General features: G+C 46.1%; 6 protein-coding genes across 6 annotated transcripts in view; 2 read left to right on the plus strand and 4 right to left on the minus strand.

Annotated features, from left to right (window-relative positions):
* The window catches only part of MCYG_05083 (conserved hypothetical protein), a gene marked incomplete at both ends in the record, with an annotated part of 3,670 nt that extends 589 nt beyond the window's left edge, over positions 1 to 3,081 (minus strand). Inside the window, 4 exons of the mRNA XM_002845168.1 lie at positions 18 to 785; positions 841 to 2,777; positions 2,833 to 2,986; positions 3,042 to 3,081. Coding sequence (XP_002845214.1) covers positions 18 to 785; positions 841 to 2,777; positions 2,833 to 2,986; positions 3,042 to 3,081 — 2,899 coding nt within the window. The remainder of the gene's footprint in view (positions 1 to 17; positions 786 to 840; positions 2,778 to 2,832; positions 2,987 to 3,041) is intronic.
* Positions 3,082 to 3,887: 806 nt separating this feature from the next.
* On the plus strand, positions 3,888 to 4,664 carry MCYG_05084 (small nuclear ribonucleoprotein Sm D2; the record flags this gene model as incomplete). Its single annotated transcript, XM_002845169.1, has 4 exons — positions 3,888 to 3,907; positions 4,055 to 4,087; positions 4,277 to 4,525; positions 4,622 to 4,664. 4 exons carry the CDS (start codon positions 3,888 to 3,890, stop codon positions 4,662 to 4,664), a joined length of 345 nt encoding a protein of 114 aa, XP_002845215.1.
* An 810-nt stretch (positions 4,665 to 5,474) lies between these two features.
* MCYG_05085 (dihydroxyacetone kinase) lies at positions 5,475 to 7,437 on the minus strand (the record flags this gene model as incomplete). The annotated part of the gene is made up of 4 exons (XM_002845170.1): positions 5,475 to 6,121; positions 6,166 to 6,803; positions 6,868 to 7,375; positions 7,431 to 7,437. 4 exons carry the CDS (start codon positions 7,435 to 7,437, stop codon positions 5,475 to 5,477), a joined length of 1,800 nt encoding a protein of 599 aa, XP_002845216.1.
* A 1,095-nt stretch (positions 7,438 to 8,532) lies between these two features.
* On the minus strand, positions 8,533 to 11,453 carry MCYG_05086 (Cullin-4B; the record flags this gene model as incomplete). Its single annotated transcript, XM_002845171.1, has 5 exons — positions 8,533 to 8,593; positions 8,652 to 9,012; positions 9,085 to 9,507; positions 9,562 to 10,651; positions 10,714 to 11,453. The coding sequence occupies 5 exons, from the start codon at positions 11,440 to 11,442 to the stop codon at positions 8,533 to 8,535; spliced, it is 2,664 nt and encodes an 887-aa protein (XP_002845217.1).
* A 494-nt stretch (positions 11,454 to 11,947) lies between these two features.
* MCYG_05087 (conserved hypothetical protein) lies at positions 11,948 to 17,183 on the minus strand (the record flags this gene model as incomplete). Its single annotated transcript, XM_002845172.1, has 6 exons — positions 11,948 to 11,998; positions 12,056 to 12,327; positions 12,388 to 12,543; positions 12,600 to 16,353; positions 16,424 to 16,926; positions 17,000 to 17,183. The coding sequence occupies 6 exons, from the start codon at positions 17,181 to 17,183 to the stop codon at positions 11,948 to 11,950; spliced, it is 4,920 nt and encodes a 1,639-aa protein (XP_002845218.1).
* Positions 17,184 to 17,546: 363 nt separating this feature from the next.
* MCYG_05088 (ataxia telangiectasia mutated) lies at positions 17,547 to 26,965 on the plus strand (the record flags this gene model as incomplete). The annotated part of the gene is made up of 10 exons (XM_002845173.1): positions 17,547 to 17,625; positions 17,685 to 17,727; positions 17,794 to 19,146; positions 19,201 to 19,541; positions 19,597 to 24,043; positions 24,166 to 24,499; positions 24,550 to 25,608; positions 25,681 to 26,632; positions 26,675 to 26,706; positions 26,936 to 26,965. The coding sequence occupies 10 exons, from the start codon at positions 17,547 to 17,549 to the stop codon at positions 26,963 to 26,965; spliced, it is 8,670 nt and encodes a 2,889-aa protein (XP_002845219.1).
* Positions 26,966 to 27,141: the final 176 nt, after the last annotated feature.

Consider the following 27,141-nt stretch of genomic DNA (forward strand, 5'->3'; position numbering starts at 1 on the left):
CGCTGTCGTCTTTTGACCCTGGGCTAAAACCCTAGCTGCATTCTGGGATGGTGAGGTATAAGTTGTAGCCTCATGAATCTTTTTGGATCGAGCAGATCTGCTTCGGCGATTCGGAGTGGGACTGCCAGGGAAATCAAGCGTATTGTCGTCATCTGCATCTTTAAAGAGATGATCGAGGCCATCGGCAGGGGTTTGTGGAATGTTTTCCTGATCCAATGACCCAGCGGATTGTTTCTGTGTTGATCGAGGACTACGACGCAAGCTGTTGACCAATGCATCACTAAGTGTTTTAATTGACTCGCCATCTTTACTTGAAGAGAATAGGGCTCTGCGGACGGGCTTGGGGGTGAGCCTCGTCTCTGGAAACGGGGGCTTGCACGAATCCATATTCCTGGCAGGGCTGGATTGAATAGCGCGTCTCAATGCCTCGAATGGATCTTCGTCACGCCAACGGTCGTGTTTCTCTGCTGACTTAGGTGGCTCAGCGCTACTGGCCCTTCTTTTCTCAGTCTGCATTGAGTTACCTTTGTTACTTTCAGTCTCAACTTCTGGTTGGGTATCATTTTCTGCCTGTGTAGTGGCCTCCTCATCGCCGTCAGGAGACGAAGCGTCTGAAGGGCCTGGTGATGACTCTGTGCCTCTAGCATTGCGAGCCTTGCGACGAGAGCGTGTTTCTAAAGGTTTGACTCTGTTTGACTTCCTCTTTTGCTTATCCTTCGGACCCCCCTTATGCCATTTGTGTTCGGGCCGCATGGTTTTGAACTTATAAAGCCATAATCCACATGCTAAATTATATTAGTATATAACACATATACTAATAGTGAATGGATTCGTACTCACAATTGCATAGTAGAAGTTGAACAAAGTCTACATCATCATGGGAAAGAGACTTTTTATAAATTTTGATCGAGTGGTAAGTCCCATCTTCTTCTGGCTCAGACGGTTCCCAAAAGAGAATAGCTGGGTCATCACTATAGGCTTCGGCTTGTTCCGCAGTTCCCGGAACGATCTTTGAATGAGCGCGACGCCATGTTGGAGTTTCGATAGCACCACAATTCTCACAGAATGGTGGTACTGTGCCTTCACGAATACATTGCTCAAGGCGGGCCTGTACTTGTTTCGTCCGCTTAGCACCGGCTCCGCTGCGAGGTTTCGGGTTCTGTTGTTGAGTTGGACGGGGTGTAGATACAGGTGGTAGTTCGTTTGCCAGAGGGTGGGCTGGTTGAGACTGTGGTTGCCAGGGTTGGGGAGGGCGAATAGGGTCACTAGCTGGCACCGTAGGTCGATGAATCTGAGAAGACCCGGTAGCCCGCTGACTGGCAGGAGCTCGAGATTTAACGGATTTCATGCTGGCTCTAGAAGATGGGCGCGAATTTGATATTCTGGCGGGCTGGGGCGGTAACGTCGATGCAGAATCTCCTGCAGAGCTCTCAAGTTGGACGCTGCTCATGAGGGCTTTTGGTTGGTCTGCGGATGGTTGTGATACTGGGCAACCTTGATTGAGCCTGGAGCTCTCGTTATAATTATCGTCATCAATTAGCGAATCGAATTGAGCGCTCATAAAGCCTGAGTCATGGTCAGACATGGGAGGGAGACCTGGGCTTGAAGCCTGGGGATAGTTGGTTTCCATGATAGGGGGCGAAGATGGCATATTGAACGGTGTGTCTGCGAGCATGTGGTACTGAGGCTCTTCTGGTGATGTGGCTTGCGAGTCAAAGGTAAGGCGATTGTTCGATACAGGCATAGGGGCAATTAGAGGACAATTCTGTGACAAGTCAGACCTGCTCGAGGACTGGCGACGCAAATTGCTTGGAGCAATACGATTACGGCGACTGGGGCCTTGGGTGAGAGATGGCACAGGCGTAGGCGGACGAACCGGTTCTTCGTTTGATAGTAGAGGATGATCTGCTTGGGTAATTGGAGTTGGGCGGTGGATCCTGACGGATGCAGCAGTGCTTGCGGCCACCCGGAGAGAATTAGGCTGGCGCTCAATGTTTGTATTCACACCCCCCGAAAAGTCGGTTCGAACCAGTTTAGCCCTCTTTGGAGCTGGCCCTTCTGTTGCCTCATCCCCGCTGCCGTAGCTCGACATCATAGATCCCCTTCGGCTAGTACTTCTATATGAGTCTGGGTTTAGTATGGAAGCTCTTGACCCTGGGCGATGTATCTCATCTGAGGATCTCTTCTGTTGGTTTGTCGACATAGTCGCCCCTGGTGTTGAGGCACGGCTGGGAGCGTTGTTCGTGAAATGGGCCGGAGAATCAGCACGGAAACTGCCTGGTCCAACATTAGGTAGTTCACGAGGCATCGAGCCATCGCTTAAGAGTTGCTGGAGCTTCTCTAGGCCAGATCTGTCGAGTGAAGCGTGTTCTGATTCGGTAATGTGCTGGGATGAATTGGATGTTGAGAGTAGACCGGGGTTTGATTTTAAGAAAGCTGTCCAAGCTTGAGCATCAAAATCATGTGGAATTACATTGCTCAGCTCACGGTACTTTTGCATGCTTTCGAGATATTCGCTTTGGAGGACAGTTGGTACGGGGACAAGGCGGAGCTTGACCTCGAGGGTTTCTTGTGCACCTCTAGCGAATAACCCTGAATTTTTGCAAACACGCCCCGTCACTATTGTCTTAGATTGGTGTGCGGGTGCGTTTGGTGTCGGTGAGGCGGAGGCCAAAACCCAGGAAAGCATCCCTTGACCAACCAAGGGTGTTTCATATTCAGAATAGTCATACGCATAGACCGTGTAGTCCCGTCCAAGCTTCGCAACCAATTCAGGACTATGTATGTTGTTAGAATGATTGATTCCAGATAGAGGACACGTAGCTGCCATACCTTGCCGAGACAATGGTCTGAATGCAAGTTTTTAGCTCAATAACGCCGACCTGGGTGGATTCATCAAGATAGGCAGTTTGGATATCCAGAATGTGAGGCCACCTGGCAAGACAGTTGGTTTTGCTCTCATTATCGAACGTATAGAGGACCTTGACTAGACACACGTTAGAATGGAGGGCCAATCCTTGAAGTTTTCTAGGAAGACTCACGCCTCATAGGCCGAACAGAGATGCCTTCTTCGTTTTCCATGGTTCCGATCGCAAAATAGAATATCTGAGGGTGACACGGGAAAGAAAAGGCGGGACAACACGGCGAGGCTTCAACAAGGCTGGCAACAGTGTTCTAGTTGAGTTATTCCATCTAATTCCCCCTGCTGATGTGCCGTCGTATGTCCGAAGAGTAGCCGTGAGCGATCGATAGATGCCCTTAGTATGTCACTGTTATAATATGTGTCTGCCCCGTAGCCAATGAGCTTCATAATCTGACGCACTGTAGCGACGAGAAAAGGGCTATATCAGGATATGCCGACGCTGGCGATATCAAGACTAGGAAGTTAAGAGTAACAAGAAAGGTAGATAAGTAGGAAATAAAGTGAATAAAATACACGCTCGACCCCCCTTCAATGCCTTTCCTCCCACGCGGGCTTCAACCTAAGAGCGGCGTTCACACAGACCTGGGGAGAAAAGAAGAAGAGAGGAAGAAGAAGTCGAAGAAGAAGAAGACGAGGTGGAAAGCGTGAAATCCAAACGCGATATATCGATATTGCTGACCTAAGCGCGCGATTGAGCACACTTCCCGATGTGGCCTAGTGACGCGCCAAGCATTAGAAGACGCGCTTTTCGACGCGGAATAATTATAAGCCGAAGCGTGACGCGCTAGCCTTAAATAGATATAATAGCTTGGCGTTAAACTATATCACGTGATAAAGCTTTAGGGCTTGTTGACTTTTTGGTTTTGGAGAGAATGAGAAACCAAACAGCAAAAAAAAAGAAGACAAGAACCAGAACGTCCAAAGAGCGTACCTTTGCCGTCCTTTTATAGCTTTGCTCTCCAAGATGTCCGACACCAAGATACAGTAAGCAGGCTCCCATTCACCGTCGAATCATATGACTCAATCGGTTTCCTTCCCCACGCGCGCAATAAGGGCACATACATCCCTGGGTTCGTCCTGTTACGGTGCATTGCGGTATACATTGCTAACACTCGGACTTGTTCTTTATAGAGATCTCCTCAACAAGCCGCGCAGTGAGCTGACGTATGTTTCATCGGCCCCCTCCATACCCGGATTCCTCCCAACTTGATGCTATCACCAACTTCATCAACAGTCGCCATCTCTTGGCATCCACAACTCGTTCTATTCACATGTACCTTTCGCAATAAAAAAATGAAAAAAAAAAATTAATGATAATAATAATTAACCGTTACTCACTGTTACGCACTATAGTGAATACGAAGTCTCTGTCCTCGAAGAACATGAGCTAACCACCGGTCCACTCTCCATCCTCCAAACCGCTACCCGCGCTCACTCGCAAGTTCTGATCTCATGTCGCAACAACCGCAAGCTTCTTGCGCGTGTCAAAGCTTTCGATCGTCACTGTAACATGGTACTAGAGAATGTCAAGGAGATGTGGACTGAGAAACCGAAGGGTGGCAAGGGTAAAGGTGTCAATAAAGATCGGTTTATCAGCAAAATGTAAGTCGGTGCACAACTCATCTGGAGCTTCCCTTTGAACTCCGACCCCGCATTTCACCATAGTAGTGGTTATAATGCTTACTTGAGGCTATGTAGGTTCTTGAGAGGTGACTCTGTTATCCTGGTGCTTCTAAGTTGAGCTTCCTGCACCGTTCTTGGTTCTACACGATGTGATCCGCACACGTTCGCCATACTATCCCCCTCAGATGGTTGGGTTCTCCTAGCCATCCCATATCTCTATACCCGAAAACGGCAACACTAGCACTGAAAATTGCCCTGAAGGCACGGGAGGTTGGACCATTTCGCGAAGTGATGCCTTGCTTCCATTCTACACATATACCACGGAAGACAATAATCTAGCATGTCGGCGTCTTTGGTGTTTTGCTTTCTTCTCACAATCCACGCCGTTTCATTTTATACTTGTTTCTTTTCACATGGAGTCCACGGTGGGAAGACCAGATATTCCGCACTGGTCCTTTGTTACACTTGGCGGAAGGGGTTCTACATGATATTATACGGAGAAGATACGAGAACCCAGAATATGATGAAATATACTCTGTAAAGTCTTTATTTCTAAAGGCCGAGTAAATACTGGTGTCCCTTTACGGCTTATTCTTCATGAAATCTTCTCCAAACGTTCTCATAGTAGTCACGTGTTTGTACTCAGCGAACAACATCCCTATAGCGGATATTTTTTTCCTACCATGTACGGGATGAGTATACGTTGAGCACCAAGAGATTTTCATCGCAAGTAACAGTATAGAGGAGAGATATCAACATCACATGCACGCCCAAAATGCAGACAGTAAATATCGACACAGGAGCAACGCCAGAGAAAGGAGAAAAAAGAACGGCATCCAAAGGCACCATAATTATGTCAAATATTAACCGTATTATTCACCAACGATATATAAACGGAGATGAAACGCCAAAAAGGAGCCGTGGTCATTTATATTCCGTCGGCTAAACCGTTCAAGAACTCACTGAGGCCATATGCACCAGGGTCAGGCACCTTGCCCACCCACTCCTCTTCACCACCGACGTATACTGCCCTTCCAAGGCTGGCTTTCATCTTCTTTGTAGATTCAGCGCCCTGGTTAGCTGCCTCTGCTGCCTTTTTTATATCATTAGTTTCAACCAAGGTGCTGATGAATGGCGATAAGGCATCCATGAGTGTGCGATCACCAGGTTGGGCAGGTGTGTATTTCGCCAAGGCCTTGAGGGAGTGTTGGAGTGCATTGGCCCATATTTTAGAGGTCACGTCTACTGGTGTAGATGAATCCTGTTCACTTAGGCCGTGCGCGAGTGCGTTGAGGAAGATGGCGTAGATGGCGCCGCTGGTGCCGTCCATGGTGTTTTCCACTATCTCGATGATGCGGTGGAGGGTGGTGATGATGTCAGGGGTTAGAGGTGTAGAGTTGTCGTTGATATTCTTGAGGATAGCTTCCGCACCACGCTGGAGCCCGATGCCACAGTCCCCGTCTCCGACTATGGTGTCGTAGCGGGTGACAAGGGGTTCAGCTTTGATGACGCGATCAAGGCCCGAAGAGAGCACTTTTTTGAAGATAGCAGGATCGACTGGCGTGGTATAGTTAGCTGTGGACGTTTGGCTCAAATGCAGATGAAGGGGGACGGCTTACGTTTGAGATTGGAGGGCTGTTCGACTGCACGCGGAGTGTTCGCAGACTCTAAGAGATCGTCCCTTCGGGCATCCCAGGTGGAGGTTTGTATTGGAGCGGCCCAGCCAACTGCCTCGGAGAGGGCGTCTAGTAGCTCAAGAAATGATCTACCTGCTCCCAACCCGGTGTCTGCAAGACGGAGAAGGGAGATACTGAAACCCATGCCGTTAAGACTGGTCAAGAACATCCCTTGGATCGTCCTGACCGGCTTAATTTTGTAGTCTCTCTCTAGCTGAAGGACAACTTCGGCAGTGAGAGCTGACAACTCCAGCGTGCTGACGCCTCCTAGGTTGTTGATGAATAGGGCAAACCGGTCCGAGTGGTCGTACTTGAGGAATGCTCGCTCCTTGTCGTTTTGGTCAAGCATCTGTTTGAGCATGGTCTGTATCAGTTCCTCCGCAGTGCCTTTCATACGGTGCGAGCCGGGTTCATTATGGATACCCATCCCGACTTCGATTTCGCCATGGGGAACCAAGTCGTCTGAGCTGGGGTCTGGCATATTCCGACCTGGGACGTGGACATGCTCGAGAGACGAGCCAACTGAGACGATATTCCTGTTGGCAAGCTGAGCAGTAGCATAGACCTCTTCCAGTGACGCACTTTATTGTTCAATTAGCCCAGGAATAAAAGAGAGAGAGAGAGAGGAATGAAAACGAGACCTACCCAGTCTCGGCCAGAGCTCCAACGATCTTCAGAACCATGACACCACCCCCGATCCCTCTCCTACCGACCTTTCCGCCCTTTCCACGTCCAACACCAACATCGTCACTGATGGCAAAGAACTCCGTCTTGATACCAGCAGCATTGCCCTTTTCAGCTGCGAGTCCGAAATTCAACACATCACCAGTGTAGTTCATGACTATGACAAGGACACCCTTGGAGCCATCGACTCGCTGCAGCAGTGCCCTCCTGACCTGCTCAGCAGACGGGGAGGCAAAGATGGTGCCTGCTACGGACGCCGTTAGCATCCCCTTGCCCACAAAGCCGGCAAAAGCAGGTTCGTGGCCAGAACCGCCACCGGAGATGATGGACACTTTGGGCTCAGCATCCTTTGATGGTCGACGGTAGATGATCTTGTTCTGTTTGTCGAAGGCAAGAGAAGGGTTGGTCAGAGTAAGTGAATGAAGAGCCGAGTTGACCAGGTGCGTTGGATCCGAGAAGAAGTGTTTAGCTAGATGATGTGTCAATATCTCTCTATATATAGATCAGAAAGGAGTCCGACTTACTCTGCATAGTGACGGCGGAGTGATGTTTTCGTCTGCCACTGCACGCTCTGTCTATAGTGTTGCGCAACCTGATACGAGCTGTCTGATAATCAGATCGGTTTCTCACAGAACACAACGACCGGACACACGGAAACAACTACTCCAGGAGTAAGAATAGAAAGGGAAGAAGAGAGAGGGAGATGAACAAACTGTGCGAGGCTGTGTGTATGCCTGTGAGAGAGAGAGAGAATATAGACAGACCTTTGCAGCACTATGAGGATATATACATGAGAGAGCCGGCCATCGGGGCGAGGCCCGGCAGGCCAGGAGGGGCAAGCTGCCAGCAGCCATCAGGGCGAGCTCAGAGTGGGACAGGCCAAGGTACGACGAGTCCGTTGGACGAACATGCTTCGACCTGGCTTTGCTTGGGCCAGGGGGGGAACCTTGTGGAGATGTGATGTGATGCGTGATGGTGAAAAAAAAAAAGAAGAAAAAAGAAAAGAGACGAAAAGCTGTTTTGGTGGAGTTGCAAAGCTCGGGGAAAAAAGCCAGCCTTAACTACCCCAGACTTATAAGTACACAAGTATACATACATACGTTGTATAGAGAGAGAAACGTCTGATGTCACTATCCATGTCGGTCGTATCTGTGAATCGGCTGGTCCGCCTTGTATCCTCAACGTCCTTGAACTTGCACGTCTCGTAGCATCGTCGATGTTGGTTCTTTTTTCTGGTGGCTGCCTCGGCTTACCGTATCGGGAAGTGCCGGTCCCATCGGCTTCTAGAGCTTTTCAGGAGAAGAAAAGAAAAGGAAAAAGAAGCAAAAATAGCAAGTTGAAAAGCCTGAAGAAGCTTGATTGATCATCTGATGCTTCGAGATCCAGTGGATATTATCTATTATACATAATACTTTGTGTCTGGCCCGATAGCATCACGTAATAAAGGGGGAGAAGCAGTCGAAGAAGATAAATCAAAGAGCGTATTATTATTCATGAGATATAGAGGTGCATGTCTTTCCGTAAAACTCCGTCAAAATGCAAAGAGGGCTTCATATTTTTTTTTTATCTTTTTGGTTCATTCTTAGATGAGTTCTTTTCCTCATCGAGTCCAGGCCTTCGATATGACTAGGCGAGATACTTGTACCGGTTGTTCTCTTCCCGTTCGATGTAGTCCTTTTCCAGGAGTCTGATAGTCAAGGTTAGCAAGCTTGTTTTCTTCTTTTAAGGTGGGGAAGCCGGCTTACTTGTCAATGTTCTTCTTGATATCGCCAAGCTCGAGCTGACCGCGATTCTTGGTGGCCTTGATCACCTCTGCAACCAGGTCTGAATGCGTGATGACCTTGCGGCTTTTCATGATGCGGACAATAGCGGCTTGCGTCTCATACTGTCGGTCTGCGGCAACACGCTCGTGTGTCGTCTTGTTCTCCTGTTTGGTCTCCTTGAGCTGGATTTGGTTGATCTTGATGCGCATCTTCTGGTCCTCGAACTTGGAATTGTACGCGAACACATCGTCCTCGTTGACTTCTTTGCCTTTCGGCTTCTTGAGGAGGACGCGGTATTTAGCGCAAGCTAGCGACTGTAGTGTCCTTTTTAATTCCACATCCGCTGGGTAGAGATACACCGTTAGTAAAAAGAAAAAAAAAAGGAATTTATCGACGGAGAGGATGAATAGCTTACAAAGGCCGGAAGCTTGCTTGATGACAGGGTACGATAGCGTCTCTGAGCCCGCAACGTCGTTGAACAGGAGCAGCACGATGGCCTGGAACGAACTTACAACTAGTTCCTTGTCTCCGAGTGGGAACCGCGCCTTTAACTGACAGTGCGCTAGAGTATGTTTCCAGTGTAGCCTCCTCCCGCTGTACTTGTTGTTATAGAACTCCTCGAAGTTGGTGATGGCTCGAGATATGGATTCTGGGATGTTGACGGGCACGTCTACGTAGCTTGGCCATGCGGTGGCAGAGATGACATTGACATTGAGGTCGACCTTTGGTCGCTCGTTCTTCTCCCTCAGCAGAGCGTTATACGAAGCCATCTCGTCCCGCGCAAGATCCATGTCTTTGAACATGGTCTCGAGGTTGTGGGTAAAGTTGGAGCCACACTCTGCATGCAACTATTAGCTGTGGTTAAGTGGATACGAACAATAGAGACACATACCTGATTTCAGCCTTGAGAGCATACTTTTCTCCGCTTCATCACTGGCACTCCTACCCATTAGCAGTCTCCTTGCTAGGTCGTTCTTGTAGAAGGCTTCAAAGACTGCTTTGCCATGCACGAATCGGAAGAGATCCAAAACTTGATCGAGTTGTTTATTAATTTCCGCATCTTCGTCGGTAAGGCTGGCATTGCCGGTGATGTCTTCGACTGGACGGTTCTGCATTGCTCTCACGCCCCCTTTGAGCAACTGATCAACATGTTTCGCAATCATCTCGCCAGGCTTGGGGTTGTCTGTGCCCCAGTTTGAATCCGTCTTTTTGTGTTGGTTGATAAAAGCCTCAAAGGATTCACGAAGAGCATGGCCGAGTTGCTCATGGTTATGGAATGAGAATTTCCAGATATGATCCAGACTCTGCTTGAAACCAAGAAGTCTGATGACCATTTCTGCCTCACGAGCTTCATCGAAGACGATGGTAGAACCTTCTTCGATGATGTATTTGCTAAACGCTGACTTCACATCAACACCCATGCCTTTTCGTTCTAACATGGAGAATAGCCGCTCCAGAGCTGTGGCGTTGTTTGCTCGAAGCAGACTAATGATGTCGGCCTCGTTGAGAAGGAACTTCTTCTGATTAACCATCAGGTTATGATCCAGCAGCTCGGCCAACTTCTGCTTTGTCCCTCTGTCGAACGAGAAGAGGTCACACCGAGCCATCTCGCGCTCAATAAGTCGATACGACTTTTCGACGTAGCTGGCAAGGTTCTCGCCAGCGACTTGGCCTGCAGCCCAGTTCTTATAGTACGTTGCCGAGTTCTCGAGCATGCATGGCTCAAAATGAGCAGTGTATATCTTCAGGTCGTGGAACAGTTTGATGGAACTCCTTAATAGGGTAGGATCGGCATAGTTATCCTCCTGCCTATCTAACTCGACTAAAAGGCAGGCTCCTTGAAATACCTTTGATTTCAGGGAGGCATCAGAAAACACAGTTGATCGAAACTGGAGCAGGCCCATTTCATATATAACGGGATTATTGGGGGAATGCAAGAGGAAAGATTGGTCTAAGTAGTAGAAAATTGACCGAATCGTCACCTGAAAAAGCCGTTAGTTAGGATAATGATAAAATACTGCTCCTAACGGGGAATAAGACTCACTAGTCGCACATTCCACTGAGTCCATGCGGCCTCCACCGCCCGCAATACCACTGTCTCATCTCCAGTTGCAGATTTGGCGAGTAGTGATTCCATAACTTTTCCTGATATGTGCCCCATACAACGCTCCCTTAAATTCTTCGCCAGATTTGCCGCTCTTCCCTGCCTACACACATGCTCAACCCCTCTGTACAGCTCCTCTAACGAATATGGAAGCTTCTCATGGTTGAATATTGCTGTGAGGGCGGAGTCTAGATGAGACCACACTTTATCAAAGTAGAGCTGCTGGTCAAGGCTGGGAGCGTCACGTAGATTCTTGACCTTGAGTGTCTTTGCGCCTGTGTGGGGTGTAAAGCTGCTTGGGTTCGAGGAATTAAACGGTCTCGTTCTCGCCAACGGTGTTCGGTTATCAGCGCGAGCGAACCCAAACGCACTCCCATTGCTTCCCTTGCCGTCTGAGCTGGTGAACTTGTACATCTTGTCGACGGTGATAGGTGCTAGCTCTTCGGACGAAGCCTTAATGGCGGAGTCGCATTCGTTGCGCCGTACCCGCTTACTGGACGGCGATAGAGGGGACGGTTTGTAGCCGGTACTGAGGTGATCTCTGCAAAAGAGATCCGGGATTGTCTTCTGTCTCTGTTCCTGCTCGTCTTGCGATTCGTCTCGACTTGGGTCTTTGTATTTCCTTTTACCCATTTGTTTGCGGTTCCCGCCAGAGGAGGGAGTAGGCATTAAGTTTCATCTGTTGTCCAGCAGTGGGAAATAGGGAGAGTGAAGATATGAACAGGGCTACGGTGTGAAGAGGAGGGCTGAGTAGCAGGATGGAATCCTAGCTAACCGCGACCTGCGAGACGTTGTTCATGCCCATGAGGAGTCGAAGGAGAGAGACTGGGAAACGCGGGAGGGCGGGAGCGAAGTTGATTTACAAAGTTCTACTTTTGTCGCCGAAGCACGTGAAGTCGTGGCTCTTTTGGGCAAAAACACGACCACGTAAACGTTTTATTATTATTTAATCCTCCGCAGCACATATAAATAGTAAATATAGAAAGATCGACAAGACAAACCAGCTTCACTCCTTTTTTTTTTATATACCTCTCATTGTCTGGGTTATAGACACATAGACTGAGGCGTCTTTATGATCTAAAGCTACAAAAATAACATAGAAGACAAATATTCAGTGATATCGTATCGCTAGGTATAGCATCCCAAACCATGGCACAGCAATAGCCACACAAGACTAGGAAAAGAACTTTGGTTTTGACGTGATGGTCGACTGGTTATCTTCGTACTATATGTTCTGTAAGCAAGAGGATATTGTGAAGGTGGGGGTGAAGCAAGCACTCACATCTAGAAAGTCGACAGATGCAATCAATACAGTGTACGATTTCGCCAGGTTTTCCAGGCACTTTTTCATGTTGGGATCATCCAAGCTTCCACTCTTTGCGCATCGCTTGAATATACCAACCATGCTTTGCCTATTCTCAGAAAGGAATGTCCTTGTCTGATCACATATGGCTTGGTTATGTAGCCCTCGGGCAAAGACGGTGGAAACAATCACTTGGAGAACTGATAAAAGCAAGTCATAATATCGTTGAAGCGCGTCACTGTTATCAATGTCTAGTAAGTTGTATTAGTGAAGTGTTCAATCGTTTCGCTCGAAGAGGTGGATAATCCTACCGATGCCTATGTCTGGATCAGCAGAAAACAACTGCGATTCCTTCACTGCCTGGAATAGACCCGCATCCAAGAGCTGTGCTGCACCGGCCTTTGTCTGTGAGAGTTGTTGAAGAAGGGATAGCTGTGATTCGTAAAACAGCAGAAGCTGTGCGGTATCTGGGTGATTGTCAGCAACTAAAATGGCAAATCTATAAGAAACATTGAAAACAAACCTGCAGCTTTGGCACTTCGGAACTCCGAAGGCATCATTCTTAGCACGTCGAGGAACATTCCGAGATAGTTGGAGTGAGTAATCAAGTTGACAAGCAGTGAAGAATTTCTCTGCTGGTCAAGGGTACCTAATAGATTTAGCAATACCAAAGCAGAGACTCTACATGTCTCACTGCCGCCGTACGCATCATCACAAATGGTTTCCATGAGTGTAGGCCCTGCGACTTTGATAGCGTTATGCGCATGCTCTTTGAACCTGCCACTCGTCGAGTCCGATGCGGTGACCCGGGCAAGGTGTTTTGAACATATCTGATAAAGGCTTTCCCTCAATATAATGTTGTCAGATGTTTGCGGGATGCCATTTATGCAAACCTGGAATAAGTAGTCTAATCGCTCGTCAATGACATCCCCGTTCGTATTGCTAGGAATTTTATCAAGTCCATCGATAAGGGTCTCTCCAAGGTGTGCTAGCTCTATAGCCTCTGCCGAGTTCCCGACAATAGATGACTCAAATTTGGGAAGTATGAGTTGTAGGGTTTGTTGAATAAATGTAGCTAGATATGCAGGATCCATTTTGCAAGTAACGGCAATTATTGTCACGAGTTCTGTCCAGGCTTTCAATGCAATGAATCGATTGAACCGAACATAGCGGAATTCGTTGGTGGCACGTAGAAACAGTAATAATTTTTCTTTTTCAACAATTACCTGCTCCTCGTTTTGCGGTGTTACTACACCATCTGCAACAAGATCCTCTTTAACGAGTTGAAGCAGTTCCTGGAGCGCTTCTATGTCATATAGAACAACCGCTCCATCCTCCTGCGTTTTCACACAATTTTCAACGTCAATGTTCCCAAAGAACTGTAGCTCAGGCCGCGTATAAGAAAAGTCGATATCAATATCCGCAAAATCAAAAAGATCGAACAAAGATGGATGCTCAATAGTTTGGTCACCTTCGGCTACTGTGTTGCCCAAAATTGTCCGTAACGTATCCCTCTGGAGAGATGGAGAACTCTGCTTATATACCGCCCGTATCTCTGTTGTCGCATATTCATAGAGTAGAGTGCGGAGCATGAGTAACTCAGATAGAGCGCTAGGTGATGACGACAGCCAGAAATGGGGTTCATTTGTTCGGAAGTCATCCCATAATGTGTCTGCAGTAACGACAGGTTGGGAGATGAGTAGTACTGGCAATAACTGACCAGCACGAAGGTATGGTAAAGTAAGGTTGGATGAAAGAGGCGAAGACCATAAGTTCAATAAAACCTGAAAGCCTAGGCGTCTGAGATGTATCATCCAGGAAACAATCGCTCCATCTGTCCCGAGCGGGTAAGATTTGACGAACTCGAGTATAGAGTGTAGAAGGGAGATTCCATTCTCGAACAAGCTGTCGGACGAAATATCAAGTGTATTACCAAGGCAGGAGAAACCGAGGAGAAGATGCGCGATAGTCGGCTTTTCCGGCGACATCTTGAGACACTTATCTAATAGCTGAAGCAATCCCATCTTAATAAGATAACCTGACGAGTCCGGGCCACTCTCTAATTCTCGCATGTCTACATCTATCTGGGATGCTAGAGATCGAGCAACCCGATCTGCTTCCACATTCGAGTTTAGTTGTTCAACCATCTGGTTAGTAGATTGCCATCTGGATGATATATTGGAAGACTTGTTCAGCTTGCGGGAAGCAGACAGCTTTTCCAAAAGGGCCAATGACGTTAGGGTTAGTTGAGGGTGTCCGGTTCCACAATAAAGGCATAGATCAGAAATCAATCCTAAGTTATCGATGACACAGTCCTCAAAGCATGCGAGAGTAGAATTAGCAATGTTGAAAGACGAGTCTTGCCCAGTACTCTTGATCATTGGCCGCACAATGTGAAAATATGTAGGCTGGTGATCAAGGATCAGATTCATAATATCAATACTCCGAACCAAACTGGAAACCAATATAGAATTCGAAGAGGCTTTGGAAACTCCATCTGCATCCCTATGAGAGCATGAAAACAGGACCCTCAGCACGTCTTCATTGAATAGCCACTCCATAACACGGGAGAATGGATGTAAGCGAAGATAAGTTGAAAACGTAACTTTCCAGTTTGGTTGAGCGGATATTGATGGCTGGCTAACAATGCTAACAAGGTTGTCGTTAAAAGACTCCAGACATGTAGCGGCAAAGTTCATACAATTCCACTGCAAAAGGTGTGACTCCTTATCTTCTGACATGGCACTTCTATTTGCAAAAGCCTGGCCCATAACATAATCAATATATGGCTCAATACCAGGCATTCGGTACGAGGATCCCAAAGACTCTGGGAATGGTAGGGTCAATTGAGACTCTAGAGCGTCAGATACGGGTGTGACCAGATTATTTAGCATTTCAACAAACGTATTCATTTGATCAAAGCTCTCTGTGATGCGTTGGAAAGCATGTCGTTCATTTCGTACTGGAGGACTAGACAGAGAAGGTAGTCGAGATAGTGCTAGTGGAAGGGAGCCTGAGCTAGAAATGCAATTGTCAAGGGAAGTCCACATTTCGTTTGAATGGGCCGATGTTCGATCTATCATCAGGCAACGTAATGTAACAAAAATAGCTGCCCTAAGGTGTTGAGGAATGGATGCGCCGCAGAGTGTAAGTAGCATTGGGATTAAATTGACGGTCTGATGTTGCAAAATCCAATCGCGTATTTTACCATTCTCTCTGCAAAGATGGCTAATGAGACGCAGATAGCTGGTAAGCATGATTGGGCTCTCGGGTTCTTCAATATCCGGGACTTCTAGTTTACGTAGACGAAGTGTCGAAGACTGGGTTGTAGACGGACGCTCTGTGATTCTCACCGCATATAGATGAATTTCAGCGAACATTTGGGTCCAGTTCATGGAAGCGGACCTTCGGAATTTTGCGGAGGACAAAGAATCTTCATCAATGAGGAACTTGTGTGCGGCAGCGGAGTTCTCTTCCCCTCCAGAAATAGAGCATAGCATCTCACAGAATGCACTAGCACGAGGAACTGTTTGACGTTTCGATACCCACTGGAGAAACCCGTATAGATTACCGTCAGGGTCTAGCCAGAACTCTTGAGCGGCATCGTTTCTACCGTCAAAGGAGAAAGCAATAATTGTGAGTAAGCATTCTAAATGCATGCGAACCTCCACTGGCCCTCGGTGTAGATTTGGGGAAACCGAGTCCCTGAGTGCAGTAATCTGATCTAACCGCTGGGTATCTTCCTCCGATTTTAGCATTCTAATAGCATCAGGCATGTTGGCAATCAGAGACTCAGTAAACCCTTCGATACTCTCCATGAGTATGGTATGAAAATATGGTGAAGGATCGTCGGGTTCGGGTGTAAGCCGGATTCCCTCCTTCAACAATAACGTAACCAACTCATTCCTTTCCATGTTTTTCCATTCGTCCAAACCAACCCCAGCACAGATGCTAAGTATGAAGTGAAAACCACCATCTTCAAGGGCAGCGAGAAGAGCTTTTGATAGCTTCGCAGACTCATCAGCAGTGTTAATACCTTGGAGGGGCCCTGCCGCGCCACTATCAAAGTACCAACCACTATATTCTGCTAGCCAAAAAACTATGGTCGCAGCGTGGAATTGAGGAAGTACCCAGCTTTGAGAATCTTTTGACTCGGTAATCACTTTGTGTAAAGATCTCGCATCATCAATCCCTTGCCCTTCCGATGAGCCATACTGTGACGTCGCAGCAATAATCGAGGGAATATAATGTACTAGAAGCATGTCGAATTTGTCAATCTTTTCGTTTTTCGAGCAGTTTGCGGAAATCTTCCGAGCTTGTGTATGTGCCTTTAAAAAGGTAACATACGATGGCTCCTAAGGATTCATGTTGTTTCCCAAGACTTTGCCGCTGATATTCAATAACCTCAAGAATATCAGCTTCCTGCGACTGCCCAACGATGGATGCCTTTTGTATCTGTTCCCCCAAGAGAACCAGCCATTTTTCAATGTCCGTCATGGCATCCATGCATTTTCTAGCAAAGAGTGATCCATTTCGCAAAGGCCCATTCTGAATTTCAAGCACGGATGCTACATATTCTTTCATAAGAAGCTGGGTTTCTTCTCGTTCTACCTCGAATGACTCGTGGAGGATTAGCCGCAGGCATTCTAGGACGAATTCCCTTTGTTCATGAAAACGGATTATAGAGCTGACGATGGGGGATCGATCTAGCTTCTTGGAGTCGGACTGGGCGCGTATATAGTAACGCGCAGCTTCGATCTCGTCAACATCCAATGCATCTGCTACCTGAAGGACTTCTTGTTGGAACTCCAGATTGACCTCATATTCAACATCGGCGAGCTTAATTTTGCCTAAAGTGAGGAAGCATCAGCAAAAGGTCTCCAGTAGTATAGTTACCATGCCTATCAGTCCTAATATAATTACCAGAAAGGACAGTTTTTCTGCTGTCGTTGTTTTTGGATGGCCTGTCTAGAAGTCTGCGAAAGTCTTGAAGCGTTGCTTCCAATTCGGCCACAAGTCTCTCTGCATTTGGAAGAGCAAACCTGGACAAGGCCGACAGGTCCTGGTAGAGGCCCCGTAAGTTATCAGAGCTCTCATCCCCCTCCATTATGAATTCCATGTGCTGTTGTTGAAGACCAGGACTTTTTCCTAATGTTATTATTCAAAAGGCAAAGGTAAGGTTAGGACCAGCGACCAAACACGACAAACACGCCAAGAACATATGGACGTTAACTAGTTAGGCGCGCCAAGCCCAAAAAAGAAAAAGGAACGACAAGCGATTCAAACTACATGTTTAACGAGCCTATTATAATGAAATCGATAAGTGTTGGGATATAATTAATTCTCGTATGCAGGTTTCGTGAAGTTCAAGTTTTAATCATCCCCTTGACAGATGGATTCAAGACACATGAAATGTTGACTTGTTGGGGAATATCAGTCACTGGTGATAACAATGCGCTGAGCGAGCATCATGGGTGAAGTCAACATTGACCAAGCTATTAATTTGATATCTTCTGGAAGACTCAAAGATCGTACAGATGGTCTTGAAGGTGAGACTCCTTATGGGCTACTTTCATCTTTCTGACTGCCTGGCTAATTCTTTGTCTAGATCTAAAACATATTTTGCTTCAAAACCGGCGCTCCCCCAGGCTGTATGTTGGAAAAATAGCTGGCGACTGGTTTCGATGAGTGTTCGCCATAACTTACTCCTCTTACAGGGCCTCTTTGAATGATAAAGTATATCACAGCATTTTTGAAACACTCTTTCGATTTATTGCTATTGAAAAATCGAGCCTTAGCAAAGCAAGCCGAGTTGTTTCGAAAACTCAGGCGGCAAACAGGCTAGCAAAATGCGCTGGTGTCATTCGGACAGCAGCTGAAGTTTCTTTGCGGCAGCTCAGGACCAAAACTGTTATTGCTCTGGTTAACCATGTAATTGATTCACTGACAGTCCCCGGGGAGGGATTATGGGAATCTCTTAGCACTGACTACATCAAAACTTTGCGAGTTATTCTCCAATACCCGCCCCATGTCGAACATCTCTCTAAGGATATCTGGTGCGACCTCCTCGATTTTTGTCTCCAGGGGATTGGGCTCGTGAAGGATGGTAATCCACTGCAGATGAGCATCCGTAGCGGCCGATCGGTCCCGCCTGAAGAATTAAGCCAAAGCAATCGCTCTTCTCCTAACCCTACAACCACATCATCACACCCACCAATGAAGCATGATTCGAGGGGAAGTTCGGAGGACTTTGAAATATGCATCCAGCTATTGGTCTCCTGCTCAGGAATGCCTATACTTGGAGCTGCACCTAAGCTGTTTCATAACCTAACAAAGTACCTATCGTCATTAAACCCAGTGGGAAGTGTACCCCATGCAGCCTTCAATGCGCTCAACACGGCTCTCTCTATTGTTATTATAGAGAATGTGACCCTTGCTCAAGATATCCTCTGTGACCTGATACCAACAATTAGACGATACTGGGCAACCAAGTCAGTAATGTTGAAAGAAGAGATGTTGGCTACTCTCGTTATAGGCAAGGAAGTTTTGTGCAGAAGAGGCCAGGTTCTACGACCAGAATTAGACATTGAAATTTTTCAAAACATCCTAGACCGGCTGCACTTGGAATACATTCGTCTCCCTGAGAGGGAAATACTGCAGACTGACGACCTGAACTTCTCTTTGCACCCGGTTTCTTCACAAGCTGGCATACAGTTTATCTCACCGAATTTACGAGCGCCGAAAGCCATTCAAAACTGGACTATTTTATCACTTATAGCTACATTTTCAAGATTTGTAGATGAGTATCACTCGCGTGAGAAACGCAAGTTGGAAGCGGAGGTGATATTGAATAAAAAACAACACCTCCTCTCGAGAACTGACGATATCTTTCGTGATGCCTCACGGGCAGCGGGAATGAGTCGTATTTGCGCTCTACAGCTCATACCTTTCATTGTTTCTGAAGCTGAGCCAGAACTTGGGACCATTTCAATACTACTTGAGCAGCTAATTAAAAACATACTCGATGACAATATTGTGGTTGCGTCATGGAGTATTGTTGCTATTGCAAGGTTAGTGCCTCTATTATACCCCCTTTCAAGTCATTAATTAATGCTTAAATACAGCATCACGTCCTGTGAGAATGCCAAATCCGATAAACTAAAGGGCAGATGGCTTCAGGCCTGGGAATTAAACGTACGACACATTTCATCACCAGCGATCTCAAGAGTCGTTTGCCATTTCATGAGCGTTTCTATGCATTCCAAACTATTACATTACTCGGATATTGCCCACACACTCGATTCCCTGGTTTCTTCTGCCGACCTAAATGGTCCTGCTAGCCTTAACGACTCTGCTCTATGCCTTTGGGTCAATGTTCTGGAGTTATGGTCCCAAGTAAATGCTACCCAGAGCCAAGGCCTCACAAAACAAGCTTGTGGATGGTTAAGGAACAAATGGGTTCTAGGTATTATGATCAACCTGATTTGTGGATGAATCGATGCTTATTTCTTTTCTTATAGTTCCAACAGATAGAACTCAAACTAGCCATATGGCAGCGTTTGCTCGCCCACTTCCTCTCCTTAATCTTTTAATGTCTTGCTCAGGAATATCCGTACCGACTCTTGATTTGCCTTTCATAGGCCCAATGAACCGCATTTCGAGAATATGGGTATCTTTGCAACAAAATTCAAAAATTATCAATTACTTATTGCTCACCGAAAGCAATAAATCTTCTCTCTTAGACATACGGGAAACCGTGTCTGTCTACGCTGCTCCTCGTCATCATCCCTCCGAAACACTAATTCTTGACCTTCTGCAAAATAAACTCGATGCCTTCTATCAGGTGTGGACTGCTCTTTGTACGGATAAGGGGCACCATGTGACAATGGAGATTATTCAGATTTTGACTTCAATATGCGTAGTCTCGAACATTTTAACGGAATTCATACAATCACGGACACTTAGGTGTCAAAATATCCAAGAATCTGTTGGCAAGCTATGGGAAGGTCTATGTGACAAATTTTGCAGGGATGAGGAGCATCTTAACGCATGTTTGGAGGTTCTCGCTCCTCTGGCTCTTTCATTGAAAGCCCCGTTCGACCCAAACAATGTTATCTTGCGAGGCCTCGTCAAAATGGCAGGATTGCTTGTTCCTATCCTGGAACGTTACAGACTCTCTGACGAAATGAATTCTCAGGCCAGCGACGTTATGGATCTTGACACGGACTTTTCACTTCAAAGACCTTCTACCGCAGAGACATGTGTTATTTCAAACACATATCGAGGAGATAACGGTATTCCATTATTCCCCGATACTTCATCTGTTAGAATTGCGACCTCTATCCAACTTGCAATTATCCACAAAATTCGGCTGGATGAAGAACCCTGCTTGCTCCTAGATGATATAGTCACCGGGTATATCACAACATTAACGGAAACGGATATCTTGGTTGGCTGGAGATATATTATTGGTATTCTCAAAGGAAAGCCTGATATCTCAAGAATTAACGCTTGTAGAATAATAGAACATTTCGGAGAAAAATGTCTAGAGTCTTATGAGCTCGAAGGGTGCGAGGCCGCAATCTGCGCTTGTATAAGCCTTGTGGGTTGTTTTGTAGACCTTTGGACTGCAAACGAACGGGATGATCTGTTCGAATCTGCCTCTGAGCTTTATACGTGGTTCACTGGCGTCCTATTGGGAGAAGGTCTTGGGTCCTCTAAAATACTTATACGGCTTGCAGATCTCTCGGCAGCAATCCTACGAGTAAATCCGTCCTACTTGAAAGATACCCGGCAGGTGTCTCCTCGAATGACCTTTTTCAGAATCCTGCATGATGGTGATCTGGTTGTGAAATTTCATATATCAAATCTTATACCTGATATATTCAGTCGATTTGTGCTGAAAGAACACGATGCTATTCTCGACGATGTTATTGATAGGTTGCCTCAGGACTCAACATGGACTGAAGGTATTGCACTGCGCCTATACCTCTTTGCGCAGCTTGCCTCTCGCTGGCATACTCTTCTCCGGCAAGGTATTTACCGTATTTTTGAAACATCAGGAAACGTCCCCGCATCTATCCCCCATGCGAAGGCGTGCCTTCAGGATGTTTCAAAGGCACTTGGCCTAAATGGTCCGAAAGAAGTCTTCCAGCTATTCACACCACAGATTCTCTATACTTGGATGGACAAGGAGTCTGTAACCGATATCCCATTTGCAGTTTTTGGATACCCAACACTTCGTGAGCTCCTCCTTGATATCCAGGATGAAGTTATAGGCCAGACGGCAATGAGAGTTAAGGAAGACGACAAGAATGCCATAGCATCCTGCCTGGAGAAGTCATTCGAGGACTTGTTATGTGAATCCTTTTACAAGGCTGAGGCATATAGCGTGGCTCGTGACATTAGTTTACCCCCTTCCCAAGAGGTAGGAGCCAAGGGAGCGGAGCGTGGTATGATTAACCTCCTTGGAAAAGAGAAATTTTTTCAATTGTCAGAGAAATTTTTCCCTCAGACAGTTGCCACTCTTTTCGGAAGTATTGACCAAACAGAACAGATTCAGAGGGCATTCGAGAAACGACCATCATTTAACCATGCATTGAAAACCTGGCAAAATATACATGAAAGGAGCCATTCCACGTCGGTTCTTCCTCTAAGTCAACAGCCATGCTTCCGCGCAAGATATCTACTCGATGAAATAGAATTTCTGTGCAAGAGAAGTGGCTTTGATATTGACACTATGTGGACACCATCGCTAGTTTGTTTTGTTGCAAGAACGCTTTTGGATTCGACACATCCTGCCCTTGGCTCTCTACATACGTGTGCCGTTATTCGCAAGCTCAAAATTTTGATTTGTGTGGCAGGCCAAATATTACTTTATGACTATCCACTTGAGATGCTTCTACATGGACTACGGCCATTTCTTACCGACTTTCATTGCGCTGAGGATGCAATAGGACTTGTTTGGTATCTGATTGAACATGGTAAAGCATATCTCACTGACAATCCTTCGTTTACTGCTGGCTTGGCCGTTTCAACCTTAGCATCCCTTCGAGAATTCTTATCTGCACCTCAAGAAAGCACTACCCGAAGAGCACAGTTTAAAGCAACGCTATCCAAAGCGCACGAGTTTCATGTTTGGTTTTCAGAGTTCCTGGACACCTATAATCCTTCAACTGAGTACAGCGCTCTCGACGAACTGTCTACGAAGTCCTTACGCACTATTATTCACGCATCCCAGAACATTCAGCTTCTTGGGAACGGCATAAAAGGTACATACGAAAGCGAGCTTATCTTGGAATTATTGAGGGATAAAATCTCAGGACGCAACTTGTTAACAACCCATACGAGTAATCTTGTTTTATCGCAGCTATGTCATAACTTCCAAAGGCCAGACACCTTCCGAGATGACATTTTAGGCGAAGATGATGTTGCCGCTTCCCATGCCATGACTCTATGGACCTCCGTCGAAAACCAAACTCAAGGTAAAGGCTTTCGACTATGGGTAGCCCGAGCACTTGGTCGCGCATACGCATCAACAGGCGTAGTAAGCCCATCGTTCCGCAAGGAACAAAGATCTGAGTTTCTAAACTATTCCCGTGATGGCTTTCTTGCTGGCTCAAAAATCTCTATTCTACGTATATTGTGTGATTCGCTCTCGAACAGCAGTGGTCCTGTTGGGCTAGCTGAAAGAACCCTACAAGTAATCTTGAACAACCTTGCAGGTGAACCTCGGTCAGACGAATGCATACAGATTATACCCCCAACTCTGCTTAAAGCCTTAATATGGGAACCGTATCAGTGCCCGAAGCTTACGTTTTCAGCATCCACAACGGCATCTTTTCTGACTCTACCACACTGGGATGTAGCCACCACTGCTTCCGACTTTGCTCAACACTTAGCACTCTTTTTATGCCACCAGGTAACCAAGGATGCGGTCATCGGGGCTTTATCAAAGATCGTCTTCACAGCTCCCTCTTTTGCAGTCCAACTTCTTCCGTACATTCTTCATGATGTGTTACTATCTGAAATTGATGGTAATCAAAAAACGAGAAATGAAGTTTCAACTCTATTTAAAGGGGTACTCCAAAGCAAAGATGACTTTATTCTACCCCATGTTCGACTAATTATAACGTGCATACTCTATCTTCGGCACCAACCCCTACCGCGAGAAACTACTATGAGTGAAAGAGATGGCTGGCTTGATATAGACTTCATGCTAGCTGCGACTGCAGCTACTCGATGTCGGATGTATAAGACATCACTACTATTTTTAGAGATTTACCACTCTCAGATCGCGAAAGCATCTAGACGATCCTCAGCAGCCATGATGACAGAGCCTACTGATCTCCTCCATTGCATATTTTCAAACATTGATGATCCAGACTCCTTCTATGGTATCCAACAAAACCAGTCTCTAGACTCTGTACTGAAGAAGTTAGAACATGAAAGCTCTGGGCTCAAGAACTTGTTTTTCCAGAGTGCAAACTTCGATACTGATCTTAGGTTAGGCCGCGGTATAGACGATAGAGGAGGCATTGAAATGATCAAAGCGCTCAATTACACCAACCTACAAGGCCTATCTAGTGCCATGTTTCGCTCATCCATGCCAACTCGTTCTGGCAATGAGGCTTTTGACTACATGCTTTCTACCAATATATACCTACAGCAATGGGATATCCCTGTTCCTACAACAACTTCACCCACAGGAACGCTTTTTAAGTCCTTGCAGGCATTGAATAGTTTAGAGGACAAAACGCAAATAATTGAGTCACTAGATGACTGCTTCCTCGAGATTATTGATCGTCTTAATCAAGAGAATCAATCACTATCTTCCCTGAAAACTTCTATGACTACTTTGGGGATTTTGACTGAGATTGACGAAATTGTTGCGTCGAACGATGCTTCGCATATACGGGAGGCGTGGCACAGGCTAATACGTCGTAACACGTGGTTAAAATCAGAAAGGTAGGCATTCCACTGCAGCTTCTACTGCGCTTTCGCGTTCTAACATTTCCTTAACAAAACTTTAGCTTTCAAGATATCAGCCAGGTATTGATCTGCAGGGAAGCTATGTTCTCATCAATTAGTCGCCAACCGCATTTGAAGAAGATGACGAACTTAAATTCTAAGGATGCTCGACTTCTTGAGGCTAAGTGCATAAGGGAATCCCTCAAGATCAGTAGAGAGCACGAAATATCCCAGGCATCTCTCCAATGCGCCATGTCGCTATCAAAGCTAGTTCAACCCAGTGCTGAGTTAGGGGTTAGAATTGATGCAGCGGCCGCATTTGATCTCGCAAATGTTCTCTGGGATCAAGGAGAAATGAAAACTTCCATCCAAATTCTACAAGGTTTAAGTAGTCAAAAGGATTTACACAGTCAGGCTATTCCTGTGAGCGTAGCGGAAATACTGGCCAGTTTGGTGAGACTCTACAGTATTTTAATATATTCAGCATGCTTATTCTAAAATAGGGACATCATATTGCCGAGGCAAGGTTAGAACAGCCAGATGCCATAATTCAAAGCTACCTTGCACCTTCCATCAAAGAATTGAAGGGAGAATACCATGGCGCAGAAGCAGGACTTGTGTTCCATCAATTTGCGGCTTTTTGTGACCAGCAACTACAAAACCCGGATATGCTCGAGGACTTTGTCAGGCTTGAACACCTGCGGTCTAGAAAGTTAAAGGAGGTAACTGACCTTGAGGACATGATGAAAACCTCTGAAGGAAAGGCGAAAGATCAACTTCGTGTGTATCGCACCAAAGCAAAGCAGTGGTTTGATTTGGATGATCGCGAGTACCAACGATTGAAGAAGAGTCGGGAAGTCTTTTTATATCAATGTCTTGAAAATTATCTCCTGTCTCTGACAGCATGTGATAATTTCGGAAACGATGTTCTCCGCTTCTGTGCGTTATGGCTTGACAATTCAGACAACCAACTGGCAAATGATGCTGTGTCAAAACATTTACCTGATGTACCCAGCCGAAAATTTGCAACCTTAATGAACCAGTTATCTTCGAGGTTACTTGACGACTCGGATGCATTTCAGCCATTGCTATCAGCATTGGTTCTCCAGATCTGTGTTGACCACCCGTACCATGGCATGTATCACTTGTTTGTTTGCAGTAGGTCTAAGAAGGACAATGATCCAAAGGCTATTTCACGCTACAATGCAGCGGGAAAGATTGTGGATAGGTTGAAAAAGTCCAAGAGGTCTGCAGAATGGCTGGCAATTCACAATACCAGTTATCACTACTTAAATTTTGCAGCGGAGCCAGTGGAAGGGAAGGTGAAGAGCGGTACCAAGCTGGTATTAAAGAAGACCATTTATGGCACACGGCTACAAAGTGCCATATTAAACACAAAAATACCACCACCTACTATGACTATTCCTCTTAGAACTGATTGCGATTATACCAATGTCCCACATCTCGTCAATTTCCAGCCAACCTTTACCATTGCTTCTGGTGTTAGTGCCCCAAAAATTGTGACGGCCGTGGCATCTGATGGAGCTCGATATAAGCAGCTGGTAGAGATAACTCATTTCCCCCTTTAGTTATGGTAAAGTGATTAGCTAACATATTCCTGTTTTATACTACAGTTTAAATCCGGAAACGATGACTTACGGCAAGACGCAATAATGGAGCAAACTTTTGAACAAGTCAGTGACCTTCTTCAGGACCACAGGGATACTCAGCAGCGGAAGCTGGGCATTCGAACATACAAAGTTCTACCACTCGCATCAAATTCTGGAATTATCGAGTTTGTCCAAAACACGATGCCATTAAATGACTATTTATTACCAGCACACCAGAGGCATTTCCCGAAAGATTTCAAACCTAACCAGTGCCGAAAATTTATCAATGACGCACAGAGTAAATCTCGAGACCAAAGAATTAAAGCGTACCGTCATGTTACAGATCACTTCCACCCCGTCATGAAGTATTTTTTCATGGAAAAATTCCCAAACCCGGACGATTGGTTTAACAAACGATTGGCATATACTAGGAGCACTGCGGCAATATCTATGTTAGGCCATGTGTTGGGCTTAGGTGATCGTCATGGTCATAACATCTTGCTAGACACAGAAACGGGAGAGGCTGTGCATATCGACCTAGGTGTTGCTTTTGAACAAGGCCGCGTTTTGCCAATTCCAGAGTGTGTGCCCTTTCGTCTGACTAGGGATCTTGTGGACGGGATGGGAATTACAAAAACTGAGGGAGTATTCAGACGCTGCTGTGAATTTACTCTTGAGGCCCTCCGTCAGGAATCATACAGCATAATGACTATCTTGGATGTTCTGCGTTATGATCCTCTGTATAGTTGGACATTGTCTCCACTTCGAAGGAAAAAGATGCAAGATGCACAAGATGCTGAGAACAGCACAGTCAATGAAGGAGGAAGAAAGGCAACGATCAATGAACCAAATGAGGCCGATAGAGCCTTAACAGTCGTTCGAAAGAAGCTTGGGAAATCGCTGAGTGTGGCAGCCACTGTTAACGAGTTGATACAGCAAGCTACCGATGACCGGAATCTTGCCGTCCTGTATTGTGGTAAGCTTTTATAATACTTCACCCTAATTTTGTGCAAATCAGTGGCGCTAAACATGCTCTATAGGGTGGGCCGCGTATGTTTGATGATACTTCTATGCTGGAGATTCGTCTGGGTAAATGACTTAGCGTTTGCACACCTCCAGGAGACGAGCATTTCCACTATAAATTTATCATATAGCTTGCGTTTAGATACGATGAGCCACATAACTCCCTTCTTAACCCATATTTGAACATTATCAACAATATTCCAAGAATAAGTCTAGCTTTGAGGCTGATCTATTTCAAGTTTGGCAGCCACTATAGTCCTATTACCTCGTAGAGGATTACCAATAATTATATGCCGGGCTTCAGCATGCGCTCCAAAGCGCTAGGATCAGCATTTATACAGCGTCAATGACTACTGCAAGATAAAATGATAGATAACTAGCGGTTATATTCAAAATAGGGGCAGAGCCTGTGTGTATATCACGTGCCTATTAGGGGTCGGATTCTTGTCTCGGTTAAGGACA

This window comes from Microsporum canis, genomic scaffold, assembly GCF_000151145.1.
Source record: "Microsporum canis CBS 113480 supercont1.5 genomic scaffold, whole genome shotgun sequence".
NCBI lineage: Eukaryota > Fungi > Ascomycota > Eurotiomycetes > Onygenales > Arthrodermataceae > Microsporum > Microsporum canis.